At 37.1% G+C, this 23,225-nt stretch overlaps 2 protein-coding genes across 2 annotated transcripts in view; both read right to left on the bottom strand.

Annotated features, from left to right (window-relative positions):
* Positions 1-320: 320 nt before the first annotated feature.
* On the bottom strand, positions 321-18,008 carry LOC127854147 (uncharacterized). Its single transcript, XM_052389149.1, has 9 exons — positions 17,677-18,008; positions 16,375-16,482; positions 14,481-14,629; positions 10,553-10,711; positions 9,440-9,549; positions 6,081-6,192; positions 5,307-5,434; positions 3,014-3,161; positions 321-2,111 (listed from the first exon to the last, which is right to left on the bottom strand). The coding sequence occupies exons 1-9, from the start codon at positions 17,989-17,991 to the stop codon at positions 2,063-2,065; spliced, it is 1,278 nt and encodes a 425-aa protein (XP_052245109.1). The 5' UTR covers positions 17,992-18,008; the 3' UTR covers positions 321-2,062.
* Positions 18,009-19,848: 1,840 nt separating this feature from the next.
* Positions 19,849-23,225, bottom strand: part of LOC127852506 (cation-independent mannose-6-phosphate receptor-like) — an 81,283-nt gene continuing 77,906 nt past the window's right edge. Inside the window, exon 45 of the mRNA XM_052386463.1 lies at positions 19,849-22,628. Coding sequence (XP_052242423.1) covers positions 22,452-22,628 — 177 coding nt within the window. The 3' untranslated portion in view covers positions 19,849-22,451. The remainder of the gene's footprint in view (positions 22,629-23,225) is intronic.

Raw genomic sequence — 23,225 nt, 5'->3', positions numbered from 1 at the left:
AAGCTACGCTGGCTGAAAATGGCATAAGATCCATTTTTGTATGACGTGGTTCATATTATAATGTACCAACCAAAACAAACGATCTTTAAAGAATTACATCAGGTGCATATAGTATGTACATTGAATGACCATTTGATGGTAAATCAGTTCATTTACATGCAAATAAGTTATTGGTTTTCTTTCCCTTGGGTTGTTTAAAGGTTTGTGTAGTGAGAGTTGTGTTTTTTATCATAGCAAAAGAACGAGATCTAAAATATTCGATCTAACGACTTAGCAATGCTTCGTGTAGATATTTAATAATCCAATGTATAACAAAACACAACAGAACAGAAAGTTTATTCAGATAACTTGAACAAATCCAGTTCATCGTTATATAAACCAAACTAACAATATATAAGCAATAAGTACATGCATAGTAATGCAAAAGTGACCAAAATAGAATACAAGTATATAAAACAAGGAATTCTAAAACGTGTCACGGAGTGCTTTAGGCTGAACAAATCCAATAAACATGCAGTTAACGATACTCAAAATGATTGTTCAAATCACTACATACAATATGAAAGCAAAAAGCATTAATACTTATGTTGTAAAATGTTACATGTAAAAAAATACATAACAAGAGGGCCTGAAAGGCCCAAAGTCGCTCACTTCATGAAGATCGGACTATAAATGTGGCCTCTAGAGTGTTAACAAGATTTTACTATAGCCTTATATAGCCATTTAGAGGAAAATGCCCCGCCGCTTGGCGGCCATGTTTTTCAAGCAAACGTAACAATTTTCGAACTCATTCAAGATATCATTAAGAAAAATCTTCTGACCAAATTTCATCAAGATTGGACAATAAAGGTGGCCTCTAGAGTGTTAACAAGATTTTACTATAGTCATATATAGCCATATAAGGAAAAATGCCCCGCCCCTTGGCAGCCATGTTTTTCATGCAAAGGTTACCATTTCTGAACTCATCCAAGATATCAGTGGGACAAATCTTCTGAGCAAGTTTCATGAAGATCGGAAAATAAATGTGGCCTCTAGAGTGTTAACAAGGTTTTACTATAGCCATATAAGGAAAAATGCCCCGCCCCCTGGCGGCCATGCTTTTCAACCAACTGACATCATTTTCGAACTCGTCCAAGATATTATTAGGATGAATCTTCTGACCAAGTTTTATGAGGATCGGACAATAAATGTGGCCTCTAGAGTGTTAACAAAATTTTGCTATAGCCATATAAGGAAAAATGCCCCGCCCCATGGCAGCCATGTTTTTCAAGCAAACGTCACCATTTTCAAACTCATCCAAGATATCATTGAAACCAATCTTCTGACCAAATTTCATGAAGATTGGACAATAAATGTGGCCTCTAGAGAGTGAATAAGGCAAATGTTGATGTCGCACGACGGACAACGGACGACGGACAAAAGGCGATCACAAAAGCTCACCATTAGCTCGTTGTGGTCAGGTGAGCTAAAAATATACAGATTGTCATTGATTAAGCCATTTTAATTCACGGGTAATGAAATAACATAATACTTTTCAATAATCAGATAACATGACATTTTTTCTCTCTTGGAGAAACAATCGAAAAGCCACTTACCAGTTGTCACAATTGTCTTATACTCGACTATAGGCGTCAAAATACATGAAAACACAATATGTAAGTATTTAGTTGGAACCTATATGTTTTATTCATTTGGTGTCCATCACAACCATCAGTTTTTTCTTTTCAAATGTTTGCGGATGCTGTCGATACACTGCTGATTTCTTGGCAAACCCATAAAGGTAGCAGAAAGCGTTTTACTGTTCCTGAATAAGTCCCGCGTCATGCGGAATGGGTCTTAAGCCATATGAATACGCGCAGTCTGGTCAGGAGTTACCCTGTATGCTAATCAGACCACAAAACTTTGCGTGATTTTCAGCAGACAGCGTGATTAATCACCAGATTGCACATGCTGGTCTGTAGCTACACAGGCATAAGATCGATTTTCGCATGACGCGGTTCATATCATGAACAACCCCCTTTAACTCGAGATCCCAAATCCGCGAATGTAGCCTGTGTTGGTCTCAAAAGTTCAGTCCCATGTTGTTCTGTGGGTCTGTTCCGTCGTTGTTTCTGAAATGAGTCATAAAGGGCAATTAGGATTGTCCACTTACAGTGAGAAACAACGTGCTGGTTATTCGTTTATAAAACATTTATGTACACAATGCGTATGTTTCATAGATCCAAATAATCTTTGTGTTAAAGATAATAATTCGTGCTGACTTGCTGACAATCGAACGGTTGTATCTCAGTTTGACGGTTATGTCTTGTAAAACATATTCTTAAACATTGTTTCAGGGAATTTATCGTTGACATAGGTTATTTCCAAAAAAAGTGTCATCAATTAAATCAGTCACTCATGCTCGAAATAAATAAACTTAACATATTGAAAGTATACTATTCATTGTAAACCAAGTCATTAAATTTGACCAGGACCCGATTACTCTTAACTTTAACGGGCAGTTAAGGTAACAGTCTCTTCACTACAGACCCAAATAAAATTGATTTTAAAAGCAATAATAATATCAAACATATTCAAATTATTCGAGCATACACAGTTGTTTACAATGAATACATACATTAAAGGATCAACAATTAAGTCACATAAATAACTTGATCCAAATAATGAACAGCTATTACCTTAACCTTTTCCCACTCAGAAGCAAAGTGAACATGGCAATGAGCAAACAGCAAAAAACCAGAACAGCCTGGGAGTAACTCGCAATCTGTTCAGGTTTTATGCTGTTTGCTGCTCATCAGTATATAAGGTTTGAAGATAAAGCCTTTTAAACTTGAATTTAGAAGAAAGGTCTTTAATTAAATCTAACTTTCTAAGGGACTACAGGTGCGTCAAAATGCGTCTCTGAGGGGTAAAGGGTTAACTGGCGGTAAAAGTTTTGAGCAACCAGGCCCAGTGCATAACAAAAAAACATTAATTTTTTAGTAAGGTTAACTAGGTGTACGTTAAGACTCACACGTATTCCCACTCGCTGAGTCCGTACCCCACCACCCCGTCCATCTCGTATCGCACATAGCGCTCGAATATCTTGGCGTCTCTGCCGTCACCGATGTAGAACTGACGTGTGTCCAGAACCTTCGCCGTCACGGTGCGCGTCTTGTCGCCTGGCAACAAAGGCAGTGTAGCAGCATGGACTTAAACATGTTTATTATCCGCCATAGGAATTCCTAGTATACCATACATGTTTAAAGTATTTGCCCAACGGCCCGATAATGACTCTATACATACATTAAGAAGATTAACATAAGCACTGTTCCTTGACATAGACAAAAGGCATACAAGAATGCTAACGGTCATAATTCATGAGGTTTCTATAGTTGCATACATGTATTAAAATATTAATAATAAACTCTATTATGGCTGTATCTGATACTAGATCTCTACAGTTACTGAGACATTCAACTTTTAGCTATAGACATGGGGATCATTTGTGGAAGGTTATTTTTTTAATTGCACGATTAATGATGAATTAACGCTATGTGCACAATTTCCTTACTTATTAACGTAATGAGCATTGAATACGTAAGTAGTGAAAATATTTATACACAAGAGCACCGCCTAGCGGGTGCAGACCGCTAATCTATTTTTATTCTTTATAGGTGAAGGGACCTATCTCAATACTTCAATCAAAAAGGAGGGAGGGGTGGTGGTGGAGAGGGGTGTATAGTGTAGGGGTATGGTTTTTTATTACATTATCTTCCAAAAATAAGAAAAACTAAATGAAAAAAATGGGGGGGGGGATTCTTGGGTGGGATTGTTGGACGTCTTTCAAAAATAAAATAATAACAACAAGGGACAAAATTGTCACAAAACCAGGTTTTCATTGTGAAAAAAAAATCTGATAAAGGGAGAAAACTCAAACTGAACTTTTGAAATGATCAAACAAAATTAACCCCCTTTGTAAGTTTGTTTTAAAAAAAATCTATTTTTAGTCATGGCGACCTTGACATTGGAGATATTGACGTGATTCTTTCGTGCGACACACCGTCCCATGATGGTGAACAAATGTGCCAAATGATTTTAAAATCTCACAATGAATGACATAGTTATGGCCAGGACAAGCTCATTTATGGCCATTTTTGACCTTTGAACTCAAAGTGTGACCTTGACCTTGGAGATATCGACGTAATTATTTCGCGCGACACACCGTCCAATGATGGTGAACAAATGTGCCAAATGATTTTAAAATCTGACAATGAACGACATAGTTATGGCCCGGACAAGCTTGTTCCGCCCGCCAGCCAGCCCGCCAGCCAGCCAGCCAGCCAGCCAGCCCGCCCGCCCGCATTCGCCAATCTAATAACCAGTTTTTTCCTTCGGAAAACCTGGTTAATAAATATTTGTTGTTTTTTTTTTTAACCATGTCTCAAAAAAAATGTTTTTGGAGGGGGGGGGGGTCGGTGATGGGGTCCGGGAGGGTGAGAGGGGGTATATTGTGAGGGTGTGGTCATTTATTAGATGATCTTTCAAAAATAAGTAAAAATGGGGGGAAATTATTTTTTTTGGGGTGGGGGGGGGGGGGGATTCTGGGGTGGGGCGTTGGGGATGGTTTGGGTGGAGTTTATTGTGGTATGTCAGGTAAGTGTTGTTTTGTCAAAGTATGAATAAAACATGATCATAAATAAAGAAGTTATAGCAATTTTAGCAAAATTTAATAATTTGACCTTGAAAGTCAATGTCATTGAAAGGTCAATGTCAAATTCTACTTGACAGGTACAGTACCCTCGTGATAGTATGAAATTATTTGATGTTTGAAAGCAATTACCTTGATACGTTAGGAGCTAAACACAAATATTAACCAAATTTTCAATTTTCTAAGTGTAAAAAGGGCACGTAATTCTGTCAAAATGCAAGCCAGAGTTATCTTACTTTGCCTGCCCAGTCCCCTCATGATAGTAAGTAAGTGTACCAGGTTTGAATGCAATAACTTTGATACTTTATGAGAAAAGTAGACCTAAACACAAAATTTAACCGGACACCGACGCCGAAGCTCAGGCGATGACAATAGCTCATCTCTTTTTTTTAAAAAAAATAGATGAGCTAAAAATGACATTTCAACAAATAAACATAATAATCCAAAAACAACATTTTGTCAAAAGCAATTGAAAAGCCACCTATTAATATCACTGTTAACTAAACTTAAACTATTTACACATCTGCAATATCCCTATACGTCAAACAAAGAACTCACAAGATGGATGCAAAGAGCACGCGTTTCTCGCACAGACGCATGATAATAAAAGACCTACCGGCTTTAAACCTGATGGTGAAGTCAGTCACTGGCGTGCCGTCGTCACCTAGGTGATGGAATTCAAGGTCACACCAAGACATTTTGTCCAGGCTGCCGTCAGGGTGGAACAGAAACCCGCAATGAAGTCTGGACATAAGAAGTATAAGTTTTCTAACAAGATGTGTGAATTTTCTATAAAACCTAAAACGGAGTTGGTGATGAAAACTAAACCCGCTCAGGTAACATGAGGGTACAACTAAACTTTAATTTAAATACTTTTTAACAAATGAAACGCAATGCGAAATCTTAAAAATACTTCCTTATTACCTGATATCGTTATGAACTGAATTTGGTAATCAGAGTCATTTTCAAACACGTATTTTATTCATTCATGCAGTTAGTTTCTTATCGGTTCTTTTAATATTTGCGCGCGTTTAAACTCAATGTCGTTAAAAGGAACATTCACATCGTTAAATTAACCTATTGTTAGCCCAAATAATTCAAGTATGCAAACTCTAACGGACGTATTCATAACGAAGTAGAAAACTGTCAGATTAGGAAAGACTTCCTTAAACCCTAGCTGCTCATTATTGCCAACTTGGAACGTTAAAACGGTTTAAACATTTATAAACGAACTCAAGCCGGAACATTTAGCCTTCATTATTTTCATCATTTTGAAACGAACTTGTACAGAAAAATGAGCAATATTTTCGATCGAATATGTTCGTGTTTTCGTTTTTAAAGAATGTGAAAGCCTAATGTCCCAGGGCATTTCCGAAACGATGATTGTTACCTAGATGTCGTGGCGGGCATGGATATGGCTGAAATGTTGAGGTTGGACCCGTCCTCGAAACTCGCGTACTGGATGCAGTACCGGTGGAGCTGTCGCCAGTTCCGGATGTTCCCTGTATTGGATTTGTCTAATTTATACAGTCGTATTTATGAGGCGTATCGCCGTTTACTTAAAAATAATGCGGACCATGTGACAAAAAATCAGATATGTAATAAACTGGTACTATATGAATGAATTTAATATCTTCCGCTCATGCCTGTATCTATTGTATGCGTGTGTAGTAATTCGAAACGGTCATATAGCAATCCACACTTACGAAAAACAAGAGGGCCATGATGGCCCTGTATCGCTCCACTTTTTTTATGCGAAAAAAACGTGCAATGCGCATGGTTTGAAGTGTACTCGAGGATGTGACTTTCTCTTTCTATCCCTCGTCCCACTGGGCGCTTAAAGTTGGAAGGGTGAGCATTTATATATATATATATAAAAAGTTACTACCGTGTTAAATAAACAGATAAAAAGCCCGGGCATTGTTGCACAGGTCATTTGCTTATAACGTAGGTACATTTATCTCTCCAAAAGATATTGTCGTTCTTTCTTTTTCACATATTTTTAGATGCTGAAGATCAAATCTATGCATTTGATTTGAAACAGATTCACAAGACCCATATGAATCAAAATGCCTTAACCCTTTACCAAACGACACATTTTGGACTTTCCAAATTTGAGAGAGGTTGCAGACGACAATTAAATTGTAATGGAATCTGAAGGAAATGATCAGGTAGGGTAGAAATAATTGTGATAAAAGGATAAATTGCTCATCTTGAGCAATTTCTCCTTTTATCACAATTATTTATAAAGTCGTCAGCTACAAACCTGTAAAATCCTGTTAGTGTTTGGCAAAGGGTTAATAATCTCTGGTTCCTTCTTAAGAGCCTTTCACACATTTATAACAAATACAATAGTAGCATCTTTCTGTGTAAAGCATCATCTCAAAATATAACAAGGGCTGTTTTTAAAACATGCATGCCCCCATATGGGCTGTCAGTTGTAGTGGCAGCCTTTGTGTGAATACGTTATTTGGCACTGTAACCTTGACCTTTGACCTAGTGACCTAAAATCTAAAATTCAATAGCGGTCATCTGTGAGTCATGATCAATGTACCTATGGAGTTTCATGATCCTAGGCGTATTAGCTTTCTTGAGTTATCATCCGGAAACCATTTTACTGTGTAAAGTCACCGTGACCTTGACCTTTGACCTAGTGACCTGAACGTCAATAGGAGTCATCTGCGAGTCATGATCAATGTACCTATTAAGTTTCATGATCCTAGGCGTAAGCCTTCTTGAGTCATTGACCGGAAACCATTTTTCTAAGTTGAGACACCGTGACCTTGACCTTTGACCTAGTGACCTGAAAATCAATAGGGGTCATCTGCGAGTCATGATCAATGTACCTATGAAGTTTCATGATCCAAGTCCATAAGCGTTCTTGAGTAATCATCCGGAAACCATTTTACTATTTCGGGTCACCGTTACCTTGACCTTTGACCTTGTGGCCTAAAAATCAATAGGGGTCATCTGCGAGTCATGATCAATGTACCTATGAAGTTTCATTATCCTAGGCATAAGCGTTCTTGAGTTATCATCCGGAAACCATTTTACTATTTCGGGTCACCGTGACCTTGACCTTTGACCTAGTGACCAGAAAATCAATAGGGGACATCTGCGAGTCATGATCAATGTACCTATGAAGTTTCATGACCCTAGGCATAAGCGTTCTTGAGTTATCATCCGGAAACCATTTTACTATTTCGGGTCACCGTGACCTTGACCTTTGACCTAGTGACCTGAAAATCAATAGGGGGTCATCTGCGAGTCATGAACAAATTTGGTAGAGGACTATTAGATATCACTACATACCAAATTTAGTAGCCCTAGGCTCTATAAATATGAAAAAGAAGATTTTTTAAGTTTGCACAAAATAGGTCTTATTTAAGCATATGTTCATTTTTGTGACTCCCGGGGCAGGGTCAAATTTGTCCCCAAGGGCATTATTTGAACAAACTAAGTAGAGACCTATTAGATGTCACTACATACCGAATTTGGTAGAAATAGGCCCAATAGTTATGGACAAGAAGATTTCTAAAGTTTGCACAAACTGGGCCCAATATAAGCATATGTTCAATTTTGTGACCCCTGGGGAACAGTCAAATTTGATCCCAGGGGCTTAATTTGAACAAACTTGGTAGAGGACTATTAGATGTCAATACATACCAAATTTGGTAGCCCTATGCCATACGGTTATGGACAAGAAGATTTTTAAAGTTTGCACAAAACAGGCCTTATATAAGCAAATTTTAATGTTTTGACCCCCCGGGGCAGGGTCAAATTTGACCCCAGGGGCATAATTTGAAGAAACTTGGTCGAGGACTATAAGATGTCACTAGAGACTAAATTTGGTAGCCCTAGGCCCAATGGTTATGGACGAGAAGATTTTTAAAGTTTTCACAAAATAGGCCTTATATAAGCAAATTTGCAATTTTTTGACCCCCCAGGGCAGGGTCAAATTTGACCCCAGTGGCATAATTTGCAGAAACTTGGTAGAGGACTATAAGATGTCACTACATACCAAATTTGGGAGCCCTAGGCACTATGGTTATGGACAAGAAGATTTCTAAAGTTTTCACAAAATAGGCCTTATATGAGCAAATTTTCTATTTTTTGACCCCTCGGGGCAGGGTAAAATTTGACCCCAGGGGCATGATTTGAAGAAACTTGGTAGAGGACTTAAGATGTCACTACATACCAAATTTGGTAGCCCTAGGCCCAATGGTTATGGACGAGAAGATTTTTAAAGTTTTCACAAAATAGGCCTTATATAAGCAAATTTGCAAATTTTTGACCCCCCGGGACAGGGTCAAATTTGACCCCAGGAGCATAATTTGAAAAAATTTGGAAGAGGTTCACCCCAGGAACATTCCTGAGAAATTTCATCAGAATTGGAACAGTACTTTAGGAGAAGAAGATGTTTAAAGAAAAAGTTAACGCACGGACGCACGCACGACGGACACAGGACCATGACATAAGCCCCGCTGGCCTCTGGCCAGTGGAGCTAAAAACGACATTAAAATAATAAAAGTCAATTTAACTCTTAATCATGTTATATCAAAAGCTACTTGCACGATGTCGTCGTGAAAGCTTAAACGGTCAAAACAGCAATCTGGGTTTAATTAACTCAGTATAGATGAACTTGGCTTAATAACCTTACATGTGGATATTAAAAAAATTAATAAACAAAATTAAATAAACTTTAATTGGGATATTACATATTTAATTATGCGCTTCTGTTTTCCTTACCGTAAGAGTGGTCCCTGACTCCCCTAACATCGAAGGTTACGGGGTCATGGCCCTCAATGTGGACGGTTCCTCTTGTGTCCCCGAACTGCTCGTAATGGGTCTGATGGATTCTAAAACGAGTCGTATATCAAATCAAGAGGGTCAAGATGGCCCTGAGTCGCCAACCTGAGATTAAGGCCCCACTATGATATATACCGAGTTTTAAAAGGTTTCAGGTCGACGTGGTGTAGTGGATATGGCGTCCGCCTAGCGATTGGGAGGTCAAGGGTTCTATCCCCACTGGGAGCATTCCTACGATCTCCCCCAAAGACACCAAGTACTGGTTCTAGTCCCAGACAACGGACTCGAAGCTGTTCAAAAAGCCTGATTTCGATGTAATCGAGCTGAAATAGGTTTAAAGGTTTAAAATAACAGTTTCCAGTAGAGCGAAAAACTACCCTAACGTTATGCGACTAGGAAAATATATCGCCTTAAATAATTTCAAGAAATCTTACAGAAACACCTTCAATGAATATGATTTGAAATATACAATGTAAATTCCGACAGGATTTTGCCTTAAGTTTTCCCGTTTTTTTAGACGTAAAGTTGCGTGCCAATCACAGTCTTCTAGATGCGTTTACGATTTGTATGAATCAAACACTAAGGTTTGGATTTTGTTAATTGTCTTTTACTTGATTTGTTTCCAGGTTAGTCGCATCAATATCGCATCGTACCTGTATATTTACGATGCATGAATATCGTATTGACTTGAGTCAATTTTGGAACTTGTTCACGTGAAAATTATGATTAAACACATGTTTCTGTATTTAGATTACTGCAAGTCATATGTTTTCAGACTAATACATATAAGAATCACGCTGTGAAAACGGGGCTTGAAGAATGTGCGCACAGAGTCGTCCAAGATCAACCTGTTCAGTCAGCACAGGCTTATCAGGGTATACACTATCCGCTTCGTTGTATTTTTATGTATTTTTCGTTTAAAGAATGTCACCTCTTACGAAAATCCAGTTTCGTCTGAAAGAGTCATCCCTGATCAACCTGTGCTACTCTGGGACGACACTTTTCGTAAATGCAATAAGGCGTATTTTTCCTTATTGAGGCTCATATACATACGTTTTAAGCGTGTCGAAGAAAGTCCTGGACCACTTTTCTCGTGCAATAGCATCACACAACGTGTCAGGATGAAGGTCGATGTCAAAATCGAAGTAGCGCGTGCAAGCCGTCCAAGTTAGGTCAAAGGTCACGTTGAGAAGTTTTCCAGACGACACTTGTCTAAATAAAAACAAGAAATATCTTTAAACAAGAGGGCCATCAGGCCCTAAGGCGCTCACCTGAAAGCCAAAGGAACTAGACTGTTCTGAAAAAAATGCAAGCTGATTTATGAAGATTATTTTGGACCAAAAAAGTGACTTTTAACATGTTTTTTTTATATTTGACATTGTGACCTAGTTTTTGAGCTCATATGACCCAGCTTTAATCTCTGGCAAAATTTCATTGGGACAAATGTTCTGACCAAGTTTCATGAAGATTGGCCAATAAATGTGGCTAATATAGTGTCAACAAGTTTTCACTAAAGCCATATAAGGACAACTGCCCCCCCCCCCCCCCCCTGGCGGCCATGTGTTTCAACAAACCATAACCATTTTCAAACTCACTCAAGGTATTGTTAGAAAAAATGTTCAGATCAAGTTTCATAAAGATTGGATAATAAATGTGACTTCTAGAGTGTTAACAAGGTTTTGTAGTAAATAGCCATTTAAGGAAAAATGCCACGCCCCCTTGCAACCATGTTTTTTAACTGATCTTAACCATTTTTGAACTTAGCCCAGATATTATTAGTCCAAATATTCTGACCAAGTTTCATGAGCATTGGACCACAAATGTGACTTCTAGAGTGTTAACAAGGTTTTACCATACAGTAAAGCAATATAAGGAAAACTGCCCCGCCCCATGGTGGCCATGTTTTTCATTCAACTGGAACCATTTTCGAACTCGTCCAAGATATTATTGGGACACATGTTTGACCAAGTTTCATGAAGATTGGACTAAAAATGTGACTTCTAGAGTGTTAACAAGGTTTTACTATAGCCATATAAGGAATACTGCCACGCCCCCTGGCGGCCATGTTTTTCAACCAACCGGAACCATTTTCACTATCGTCCAAGATATTATTAGAACACATGTTCTGACAAAGTTTCATGAAGATTGGACTAAAAATGTGACTTCTAGAGTGTTAACAAGGTTTTACTATAGCCGTATAAGGAAAACTGCCACGCCTACTGGCGGCCATGTTTTTCAACCAACCGGAACCATTTTCGAACTCGTCCAAGATATTATTAGGACACATGTTCTGACAAAGTTTCATGAAGATCGAACAATAAATGTGACTTCTAGAGTGTTAACAAGGTTTTACCATACAGTAAAGCCATATAAGGAAAACTGCCCCGCCCCATGGTGGCCATGTATTTCATACAACTGGAACCATTTTCGAACTCGTCCAAGATATTATTGGGACACATGTTTTGACCAAGTTTCATAAAGATTGGACTAAAATGTGACTTCTAGAGTGTTAACAAGGTTTTACTAAAGCCATATAAGGAAAACTGCCACGCCCCCTGGCGGCCATGTTTTTCAACCAACCGGAACCATTTTCAAACTCGTCCAAGATATTATTGGCACACATGTTCTGACAAAGTTTCATGAAGATTGGACTGAAAATGTGACTTCTAGAGTGTTAACAAGGTTTTACTATAGCCATTTAAGGAAAACTGCCACGCCCCCTGGCGGCCATGTTTTTCAACCAACCGGAACCATTTTCTAACTCGTCCAAGATATTATTGGCACACATGTTCTGACAAAGTTTCATGAAGATCGGACAATAAATGTGACTTCTAGAGTGTTAACAAGGTTTTACTATAGCAAACTGCCACGCCCCCTGGCGGCCATTTTTTTCAATCAACCGGAACCATTTTCGAACTTGTCCAAGATATTTTTGGGACACATGTTCTGAGTAAGTTTCATGAAGATTGGACAATAAATGTGGCCTCTAGAGTGTTAACAAGGTAAATGTTGACGACGCACGACGCACAACGCTCGACGCACGACGGACAAAAGGCGACCACAATAGCTCACCATGAGCACGTTGTGCTCAGGTGAGCTAAAAAGATATAAGGCGTTAATTGTGGTCGATGTTTATGAACGATCAAAAGTTATATTTATGAGATAAAAAGTAGCGGATGCCTTTTTTCTGCGCAGGTTTTTAGCTACATCACAAGCAAATCAATTACGGGGTGTTGCGCCAGATTTCGTGGCTTATTTTGCTTTATTAGATATAATTACTCAGATATCTATATATACAGAATAGCAAAACACAAGAACTATGAATATAAATGAGTGCATATATGTCAGCCAGCAATACTCGAATCTTATTTAATTACATTATTAATAGTATCGTGAATTATTGTGCTCATGCTTAATAAATTGGTCTAAATGGATAAATATTTCTAATTAATTTTATCAAAATCGGTCCTTGTCATGCAAATGTTGAAAAGATATTAAACATTTATGATTAACATACCACAATAATATTGCCGAATATTTTTATTTAGTATCTTTCTGATCAAAACAGACTTCAAGTGCACAAAGTTTACGCGACAGCGTTTATATAAAGATTTCTGCAACTGACCGCAAACTGACCTTGATACCTTGCGGATTGGAATGCAATGCTTTAAAGTGAGGTAACAAATCCGCTGTTGAAACGACGGCTTGTTTAAAGCTTTAAACATTTTCGTGTTTAACGGTCAATTTCGAAAACAATTTTTCGTCAAAGCGTATATCAGGTTACTTAACAACGATTCTTATATGATCTAAATAATTTGAGTGCACAGAATGCGATATCGTAGTAATTACCAAATATGAGAACACAGCCATTAAGCTCTGGCGCTGACATTCTTTTACATATAAAGGGGCACACACTCGGTATTGATGTCGAAAATTGAGTGTGAAACTGCTCTATCTCTCAAACCTAATTATTAGAGATAGAGCTACAATTGTTGCATGCTGAATACGCAATAAACATCGTTGCTAGACGAACTGTAGTATCCCTTACCCTACACTTCCCAAAAATAGAAAGTCGATGGAATAACATATTAATGTTAATGTGAAATCTGTTTGTAGATTGACCGTTTTCTACTGCGAAAAGTTTCAGGCCTTTCGGCGGAAAATTTTATATTCAAATTGATTGGTCGTTTACAAAGGTCAGGCTAAGGTGAAAAGCTGGCGTATACAGCTAACGCCGAAAAAAGCATAAGCACAGATTCGCAAGCAGATGAGTAGCTTCGGTAAACATTAACCCATTTACGCCTAACGTCTAGAAAAAAGACCTTGGTAAACAGCGTAGACCCTGATGAGACGCCGCATGATGCGGCGTCTCATCAGGGTCTGCGCTGTTTGCTTAAATGAATTTCTGTAAGAAAAATTCTAAATAGAAATAAATATACTAGACATCCCTAATTTTGGAAATAAATTGATCCAATTGAGAAGCATGGGAGAGTCCACTAAGCATAATTGGGTTAATAAATAACCAAGAGTGTGATAGTGCTATCAGACATACTAGCTTTCAATCGCTTCAAAAGTTGTAACAGACATAAATTGACGTAGGATACTACTGGGACATAAAATATTATAGCACTATTATATTTAAATTGCATTTCTTTATTATCCACGCAAAAAATAAATATAAGAGTTAAGATGTGAACGAAAAGCAGTAACATATTTATTATAAAATTTTACCGGTTCGCACATAATTATACTAAGGCATGTCCCACTTGCTATTCGAGTGTGTGCAAGCTATTTTAACACTGTAGACAATGAACAAAACGCTGACGGGACACACTTTATAGATATAATTATTAAAATGCTACTCTGAGCATATCATGCATCTTTTAAATGTATTATGCATGTATAAATGTACCGTAGATAAACGATTTATATGAACATTTGACCATTGCATGCACTACATAAAATAAGGATGCTGATGTACCTGAGTTTGCCATCAAACTTTATGCTCCACGTCTTCATGGTTTCCATGGGCCGGATGTGGAGACCCCCTGCCGCGTACTCGCCTTCCTGTGACCCTCTCAGAGACGTGTCCGGCATCGAAGGCAGCTCTAGAAAGCCGACATCCGGTAACTTGTAATACGGGAACAAAATAGGTAAGTTAGGTAATAACAATACCACATAATTCCTAGTCGCAGTGATTGTTTGTTTGATATTTTACAATCTGTTCATTTTGGATTGGAAAAAGAGCGCGATAAACCATTAAATTGGGCACAATGAAACATTATTAAATAACAGTATTCCAAATGTGCATTATTGCATGTTTAAGTACATTCTAAAATGAATATCTAAAAAATATTACGGCATCATATTGATATATAATAAACTCAATCAACCAATTATGAGTTTATTGGAATAGTGTGGCTGTTTTTTTTTTTGTATTCGTCGTATATCCTTACTTTGAAATAAAGGTAGACAATTTACGTTTCTACATTATTTTATTTGAAAAAAAAATGTTTATGTATTGTTGTGTTCCTTTTGTTCACTTAATAGTCGCATATCCGACGTTTAAAATGTTTGGTATGAAGTGCACGTATATAAAACCACATAATAGTGTTCGTAGATACAAATTTTACTACTTGAGATCACATCATATATGTCCTCACATGACTTATAATGAATTTATTTCTTCGTATTCGAAACATAAGGTTGATATTTGATTAAGATGCAGCTTTCTTTCAACACATTCAAATAGCACCGTTACATCGGCGTCATGCGAAAGTTGGTCTTATGGCATATGCGGTCAGCGCAGCTCAAGCCCAGCCTGTATACTTGCATAGTCTGGTCAGGGTCTACGCTTACCGCTATACAAATAGGACGCAAGGTTTCGTGGTATCTCCTGAGTATCCGTCTCAGTATGCATATATTGACAAGACTGGCAGGACAGGAGCTACGCAGGCAGCATTTTGCATTAAGCCCATTCTCGCATGACGCGGGTCTTAAAAATCTCATTGCGTCTTGTAAATGGATCATCAGACCACAATACTGTCCCATAGGAAATTGTCACACTGTCTTATTTATAGCAAATTGACAAATGTCGGTAGCCTATTCTGGTTTGCAGGAAAGATTTTCAGACAGACTTACCGCGTACGTCACACATGTGTGGCTAGATCATTAAAGACTTTCCCTCCTATCATGGACACTATATTATTTCGGTAGTTTTGTCTCACAAAACCAGACAAATGGCATTCATCCATTTCTTTCACTAAAATTTGTATTTTTCAAATCTTGAAAGCAAAACTGTGTTATCAACATAAGGCATTTGTTAACCCATATATGCCTAACGTCTAGAAAAAAAGGCCTTGGCAAACAGCGTAGACCCAGATGAGACGCCGCATGATGCTGTTTGCTTAATGGAATTTTTTGTAAGAAATATTCTAATATAGAAATAAATATACTCGACATCCCTAATTTTGGAAATAAATTGATCCAATTTAGAAGGATGGGAGAGTCCACTAGGCATAAATGGGTTAAAGTACATTCCGTCCTCCAAAGACGATTTACTTAACCAGCTCTGACCCTGAAAGTCTTGGCGATATAATTTACCGGTAAAGCGGAATTGTAACTGTGTGTCTATGTTTCGTATGAACATACAGAGAGTAATTCGCATTTCCCTACACTGTTCAATGTTAAATCCTATACTATAAAGAGGCGGTGATGTTGCCAATATTCCGGGGGATTATGTTCAAATGAGCATATTAAATATTGTGAATGTATTCATTCGGGTCTGCTGGCGTTATGTAAAGGTCATTTAAGGTGAAAAGTTGGATTAAACTACGCCAAAAAATACAAAATAATATTTGCATTATAAACCATACCCTAAGATAGACAATGGTTTGCACGTGGTTGCCATGACGTCGTGCTGTTGCTGTCACAAGGAACTGGCCGTCTTTGTTACTCCCGGTCAGGTACACAGCATCCACCGCCTATGCCCGGTAGAACAGAAAAGGAGCCATTAGCAGATAGTAAATCGGATAAGATTTGACATAAGTATAGCAACAAAAACATGGGTAACAAGTACGGAAATAATAATTATTACCTATGTAACTATTAAATTAACGCAGTCTGCTTAAATATATCAGTATATGACTTGTTTTCAGTATTTTCAATGTAAAACCAAAATAATTTTATAAAAAGTTTTTGAAACGCGGACATTGGAACTTACTACTAATATTCACTCGTAATTTAATTGACATCAAAGGAAAGTATTTCCTAAATGTAATTGTGTCATAAAGTACATAGCTTATTTGGATTTGCTTACGCATTGCGCAATTTAACTATACACGTTGTACGTGTATTCTATTAAAGGCCAGTGTCGCGATATGACAAGTTGCACGTAACCAAGTGGACGAGAATTCGATATCAATCTCGCAATATTGACCATTCTTAAAAGAAAAACAGAAACCATGATCACCATATCACGATATTAAAATCCCAATACCGTATATTTGTATCGCGATCTCCATTCGAATTTTCAGAATGTCGCATCAATATTTCGTGATGCCATATCGTAAGTTCGTGCCCTTGCGTCGTTTCGTATTAATCCAATGGTGGAAAGTTGGAAATCACGATGCAAGGGGCGAGATACTAATGAGAAAGAGTGATACTTTACAGTTCCATGTACGAAATAACTGTGCGAGATTCATAGCGGAGCTCACGTCGTGATTATGACGTTTGGATTCGCACTTCAAAAACACAAAAGCACGATACGCAGACAAAAGATTACGATGTTAGATCGCGAGATTCATGTTGTAATTTGTTACGCCGTCTTGCTTGAGTAATAGCGATCGACAAAGTGAAGCAAGTAGTGGCCTAACGGATCACCGTACCTTTACCATTAACCCTCCATATTCAAATATCGGCTGCTATTGTTTATTCATCAACATTATCAGTAAAAGTGCAAGATCACACGAATAATAAAGAATTGTGTCTTTGTACTGACGTTGTTCATTGTAATATTTCCAGTTAGGGGTATTTTAAAAGAATAACAAATATAATCAGTATACTATAATACCGGGTCAAAATTGAGAACGTTTAACGAATTAAATATTATTTGCCGCTTTTAGCATAGCAATTGTATAAATATAGTATGACACAAAACTACGACAAATGAGTTTAACCTTCGGATGCTCCTTATGTAGAACTTGTGCTTTATCCATTTCTTCTGGCGAATTTCTTGATTTTCGACCCATTCCTGCATTTTCCCCGTTGACCTTATTTTGCTCGCGTTTTCTTAACCACAAAATAAATTTAAACCCGTAGAATTTTATCCAGTACCACTTGTTTGGCTGTGAATAAACTCCATTGATAGACTCTGGGTCGCCTTTGAGCAAGAATTTCACAATAATAATTGAACATGTTAGCACAACCACTGTTATTAAATCCATAATGTACTGTGGGCGTGTATATAGGTCATCGCGATAAGAACTGCACATGTATATCGTACCATATCCTGATACCAAGTAGCGTATTGCTCAATTCAAGGCCATATGCTGTATACATGTACTAGGATATGTGCTTCGCATTGCATGGTATTATAAAATTCAAAATAGCCCATCGTTATGCTTTGAAATTGAAAATTACAAGTAAGTGTGTTTACAAACATTAATAATTGGCGTAGCCAGAGGCACAATTTAGCCGATGCAGTCTAAGGGGTTCCAGTAGGCATGCCCACATCCGCTACACTTCACGGATTGTTAATTTTTTTTAGTATAACATCTCTAGTGCTGGTTGGAGGCCAGTGAAACCTTGTAAATACAAAATTATCGTAACAGTTTACTTTATATAATTATACATGTGTTACTGTATACAAATAAAGTTTACAAGACCAAGAAAGTAAGTATTAAATGCATAGGCGGTTCCAATGGGGGGGGGGGGGGGGCGGACGCTACGTTCGCCCCCGCCCCCCCGTCACTAGCGGCCCCCTGGACCCCCAGCAAATCTTGCAATATCCCATCCCCCATAACCAGAAATCCTGGAACCGCCCCTGAAATGATCTACAAGACCAAGAAAGTAAGTATTAAATGCATAGGCGGATCCAAGGGCGGGCGCTACGTTCGCCCCCCCGTCACTAGCGGCCCCCTGGACCCCCAGCAAATCTTTCAATATCCCATCCCCCATAACCAGAAATCCTGGAACCGCCCCTGAAATGATCTGCAAATACTCATTAGTAACACGTATATCCATACAAATAGTTATCATTTGAATCTACCTCCCACTCTCTCTCATGAAAAAATTAAAGCATTTTGATCTTGAACTCTGACCCCATCTTATAGTCTTACACTGTTACCATGCATGTGCGTGTCATAGACATTGCAATGACGACCTTTGTAAATAGTCATGTTTTTGACAACCTACCATTCCATGTACTAAACTTATCTTACTTAATTCTAGTAGTTGCTGATAAAACAAATTCAAGGCGTACAATTATGAGGTATACAAAAATAGATTTAAACTCACACACATTTATTTCTATATTATTTCCAATATCATGGTAAACATCATAAAAACCTGAGACGCACTGAGCATTGAAAATTTGTACATTTGCATTCTTGAAAGACTATCTGAAACTGTCTTAACCGTCTACGGGTTTGAGTGGGTGGACACAGCGTACCCTCTCCCTTTTAATTCCTCTTACAAGTGCAAAAATCGATTTTTTAATCATGCTGATTTGTGATTTAATGGAGTTGTAAAATCAATATACAGTTACATTTTAGTACTTTTCACAGCTTTTCTGTATTAAGGTACAACATGTGAGTTTGCATGTGCAGGTTTATTGCGGAGCTTTCTTTTTGAAAGGTAGGTACTACAACTAATACTACGTATATAAAAAAATACATTGTGAACTTGGTATACATTTATCCATTTCAAGTACTCAATTATTTACAGACAGTGGTGATTACCCCCTCCCCCCCCCCAACCCCCACACACCTAGTCTAGCTCTTAAAGGGGCCTTTTCAAAGATTTTGGCATGTATTGAAGTTTGTCATTAAATGCTTTATATTGATAAATGTTAACATAGGATCTAAAAAGCGCCAGTAAAAAAAATAAGAAGAAAATTAAAGAAAGAAAAAAAAGCAACCCTAAACTGGGCTTTCAGGTTTTTAAATAGTCAAAAGATGCATATTACGGATATTTTAGAGCATGGTAAATGTTCAGTATTACTCACAAATATCATAACTACAGCGAAAATTTGCGAAACTGAAACAATTTTTTTTGTCAATTTATCAAAATGTGAAAAGGCCCCTTTAAATGGTCAGTGCAAGTAGGTCGAAAGTAAAACAATTAAAACAAACATTTCAAAATTTATTAATTAGCAATTAAATAAGTGTGATGCATTTAGCATAATTGATCAGTGAAAGACCCGCGCACATTCAATCAAATACAACCAACAATCATGTACAGTCCTGTCATGCTTACATTCAAAGCAAACACTTCATACCTGGTACACTTATTTTGAACAACTTCTAATCTTTATTATATTGTCTTTTATGTGGTTCCTATATCTAACGTATGCCATTGTATATGGCTTACAACATAATGAGTATTATACATCAATTGCAGGAATAAAACGTTCTTTCGCAGTTATGCAGTTTAATTATTTATCAATATACTGTTCATTGATAGATCATTTAGAAGTTTGATAAGTTACACAATGCAATCTATCTAGTAATTTAACTCACTATTTTGAAACTTTGTCATCAAAATAGAGCAGTTGCTATTCACTGATGATGTAAAATAGTTCAATGACCCAGAATAGCACAAAAAGCACAAAAAGCAAGAGGACCATGATTGCTGTACAGTGCTCACCTGAATTCAAAGTACAACACTCATCACAGATTCGACCTGATGGCTTCGGTTTTCACTTCATTTGACCCAGCTTAAAATTTGGCCTTAATAAGATCAAGACAAACATTCAGACTAAGTGTTATCATAATTTGGTCATAAATTAGTGTTTATAAGGTTTTTCTAGAATTTAACTGGTGACCTTGTTTTAGATAATACTTTACCACGCCTCAAAATTAGCCTAAAACTGTCAAGATAAACATTCTGACTAGTTTTAACAAGATGTAAGTCATAAATGTTGCTTCTAGAGCAGTGATAAGTTTTAAAAAAAAATATTTGACCTAATGACGTAGTTTTTGGACACACCTTATCCAGATTTGCATTTGAACTAGGTATTGTCAAGATAAACATTATGACAAAGTTTCATCAAAATTGGGCACAAAATGTGGCCACTGGAGTGGTAACAAGGTTTAAGTTGATACTGCATGACACACACAACAGTGCTGGACATAGACTGACCACAATAACTCACCTGGAGCACTCCGTGTTTGGTGAACTAAAAAAACAATTCAAGGAGACATTATCACCTAAATATACATTTACGCATTAAGCTTTTAACGTAAGCAAGCAAAGACATATGCAATAAAGACAATAACAGCAACAAAAGAGATAAACATACAATTTGAAGGTAGCAGTGACAGGAATTCAGTTCAATTGTAAATGTCCACACTATATACATGTACATGTACATGCTTTGGTATGAATCAATAGGGGCATGTAACTCTAATCTTTCCTGTATTTGCATTATGTTTTGTTCGCACATGTTTGCACAAGTTCAATGATGAATAAACATTATACTTAGTGAGATACTTTCTCAATTGATTAAAACATTTTCCAGTACCAAAACGAATGTATTTGTCATAATGGTCTTTTAATATATTCATGCACAAATGTCAGTGCCATGTAAATATTGGCCATCTATATTTTACCCTATAATAAGATATTTATACTATAATATAGTGGAAATATGGAAAATCATTGCCCACTAGAATTGAATCATGAATATGAACAATATCATGATCATATTAAATCATTCTTAACCAATCAGACACACAATGAAGTATAATAAATAAAATGTACCTCCATTCCTTAAAAAAATTTAAGACTTGTTTTCTAACAACCTAAAACCATATCCCAATCTCTACAGAGGGCAAATAAAATTCCCTTACGGGAAGGTAGAACATTTTTCTACAGAAATATTCTTACAGCCTTAGACTTGTACCTCAAGGAGGTAAAAGTTACATATTAATTGCACTTACACATTGTGCTGTGATATATCACTATATGAAAATATTGAAATGCATACAACCCCAAATGTTTAAACATGATTTTTTAGGACAGAAAAATACTGAAGCAACAACTACATATTAATAACCCTAGCAATGCTGAATTGATTCCAAAACCTAACATAGTTATGACATTTTCCTACCAACTTCTGGTAAAAACACAATTATGTGACATCATAGATACCAGCAGTGTTGGCATTTACAGTATTAAAAGCAGTATAAACATGACAACAAAACATGATACAAAGAACATAACAGGGACATAATTAACTGTATTTAAAGTCTAATTATCACAATCAAACGGTGTGAAAAGTTAACTTCTTGTCATTGGAAACTGTTGGGATATTATCAATGCGGGGTTTTTGTTTTTGCAAAATGTACATACATGTACATAAATCCTTATACACACAAAAAGTCTACAATATATCACAGATTACTGATTTTTTTATTGGTACAACATAATTTTCTGAGTCATGGAAAAGAAAAAAAGAGCAATTTGAAAGAAATATTCTGGATAATTTACTTTTACAATTTTTACCAACTGCAATCTTTTTTGTGTGCCTAAAAACAGAGCAGACAATAAGTGCGATTCAAAACACCAAACTTTAAATTATAAAAGAACTTCACCAAATAATATTTAACAAAATTAAACATAAATATAGAATTAACATGCCTTTTTTAACATAACAAACCATAAGAAGAAACCAAAAAAAGCATGTAAAAAAAGTTTTAAAAATTCCAATGAGATTCCACCATTCTAATCACTATGCCAACAATTCTTCGTCACTATCATCATGGTAACTGGCTGGTTTTGACGTTACGTTAACGATGGAATCATCCTCCCTCAGAGGACTGGTGCTAGCAGGTCCCCCCGAGGCGTCCTCCACTGTTATCACTTCATCTTCCTCGCCAAATATATCGTTCATATCACCAGCAGGTAACTGGGAACAAAAAATAGGAAAATAAGAGCCTCGTAACAGGAAAACTGTACTTAATGCCTGTGTGTAAATAGTCGTGCTGTCTCCACAGGCTAATCACGGATGACACTTTCCCCTTTAATGGAATTTTATTGTTTCACTGAAGTTTGTTCGAGACAAAAGTCCTGTCAAGGCAAAAAGTGTCGTCCCTGATTAGCCAGTGCAAATTCAATCATTCACTTGTTCACCCATTTAACATGAATAACATACAAGTATTTGGCATTATTGATGAATAGGTACACAGAATATGAGCTGTCTCATGCAAAAAGGGTCTTATGACATATGCAGGTAGCGTACCTCCAGATCTGCCTGTGCATCCAAGCAGTCTTATCTGGAACTACAATATCCCTTTACCACTTAGATGCGTATTTTGATGCATTTGAACTTCCTTAGAAAGTTAATTTCAATTAAAGGCCTTTCTTACTAGTTTAAAATTGTTAAGGCTTCATTTCGCATCCTTAGATACTGATGAGCAGCAAACAGCATAAAACCTGAACAGTCTGCGAGTTACTCACAGGCTGTTCTGGTTTTATGCTATTTGCACATAGCAATTTTCACTTT

This window comes from Dreissena polymorpha, chromosome 12 (assembly GCF_020536995.1).
Source record: "Dreissena polymorpha isolate Duluth1 chromosome 12, UMN_Dpol_1.0, whole genome shotgun sequence".
Lineage (NCBI taxonomy): Eukaryota > Metazoa > Mollusca > Bivalvia > Myida > Dreissenidae > Dreissena > Dreissena polymorpha.
Note: the sequence above shows the minus strand (reverse complement) of the source record. Positions and strands in the feature narration are given on the sequence as shown.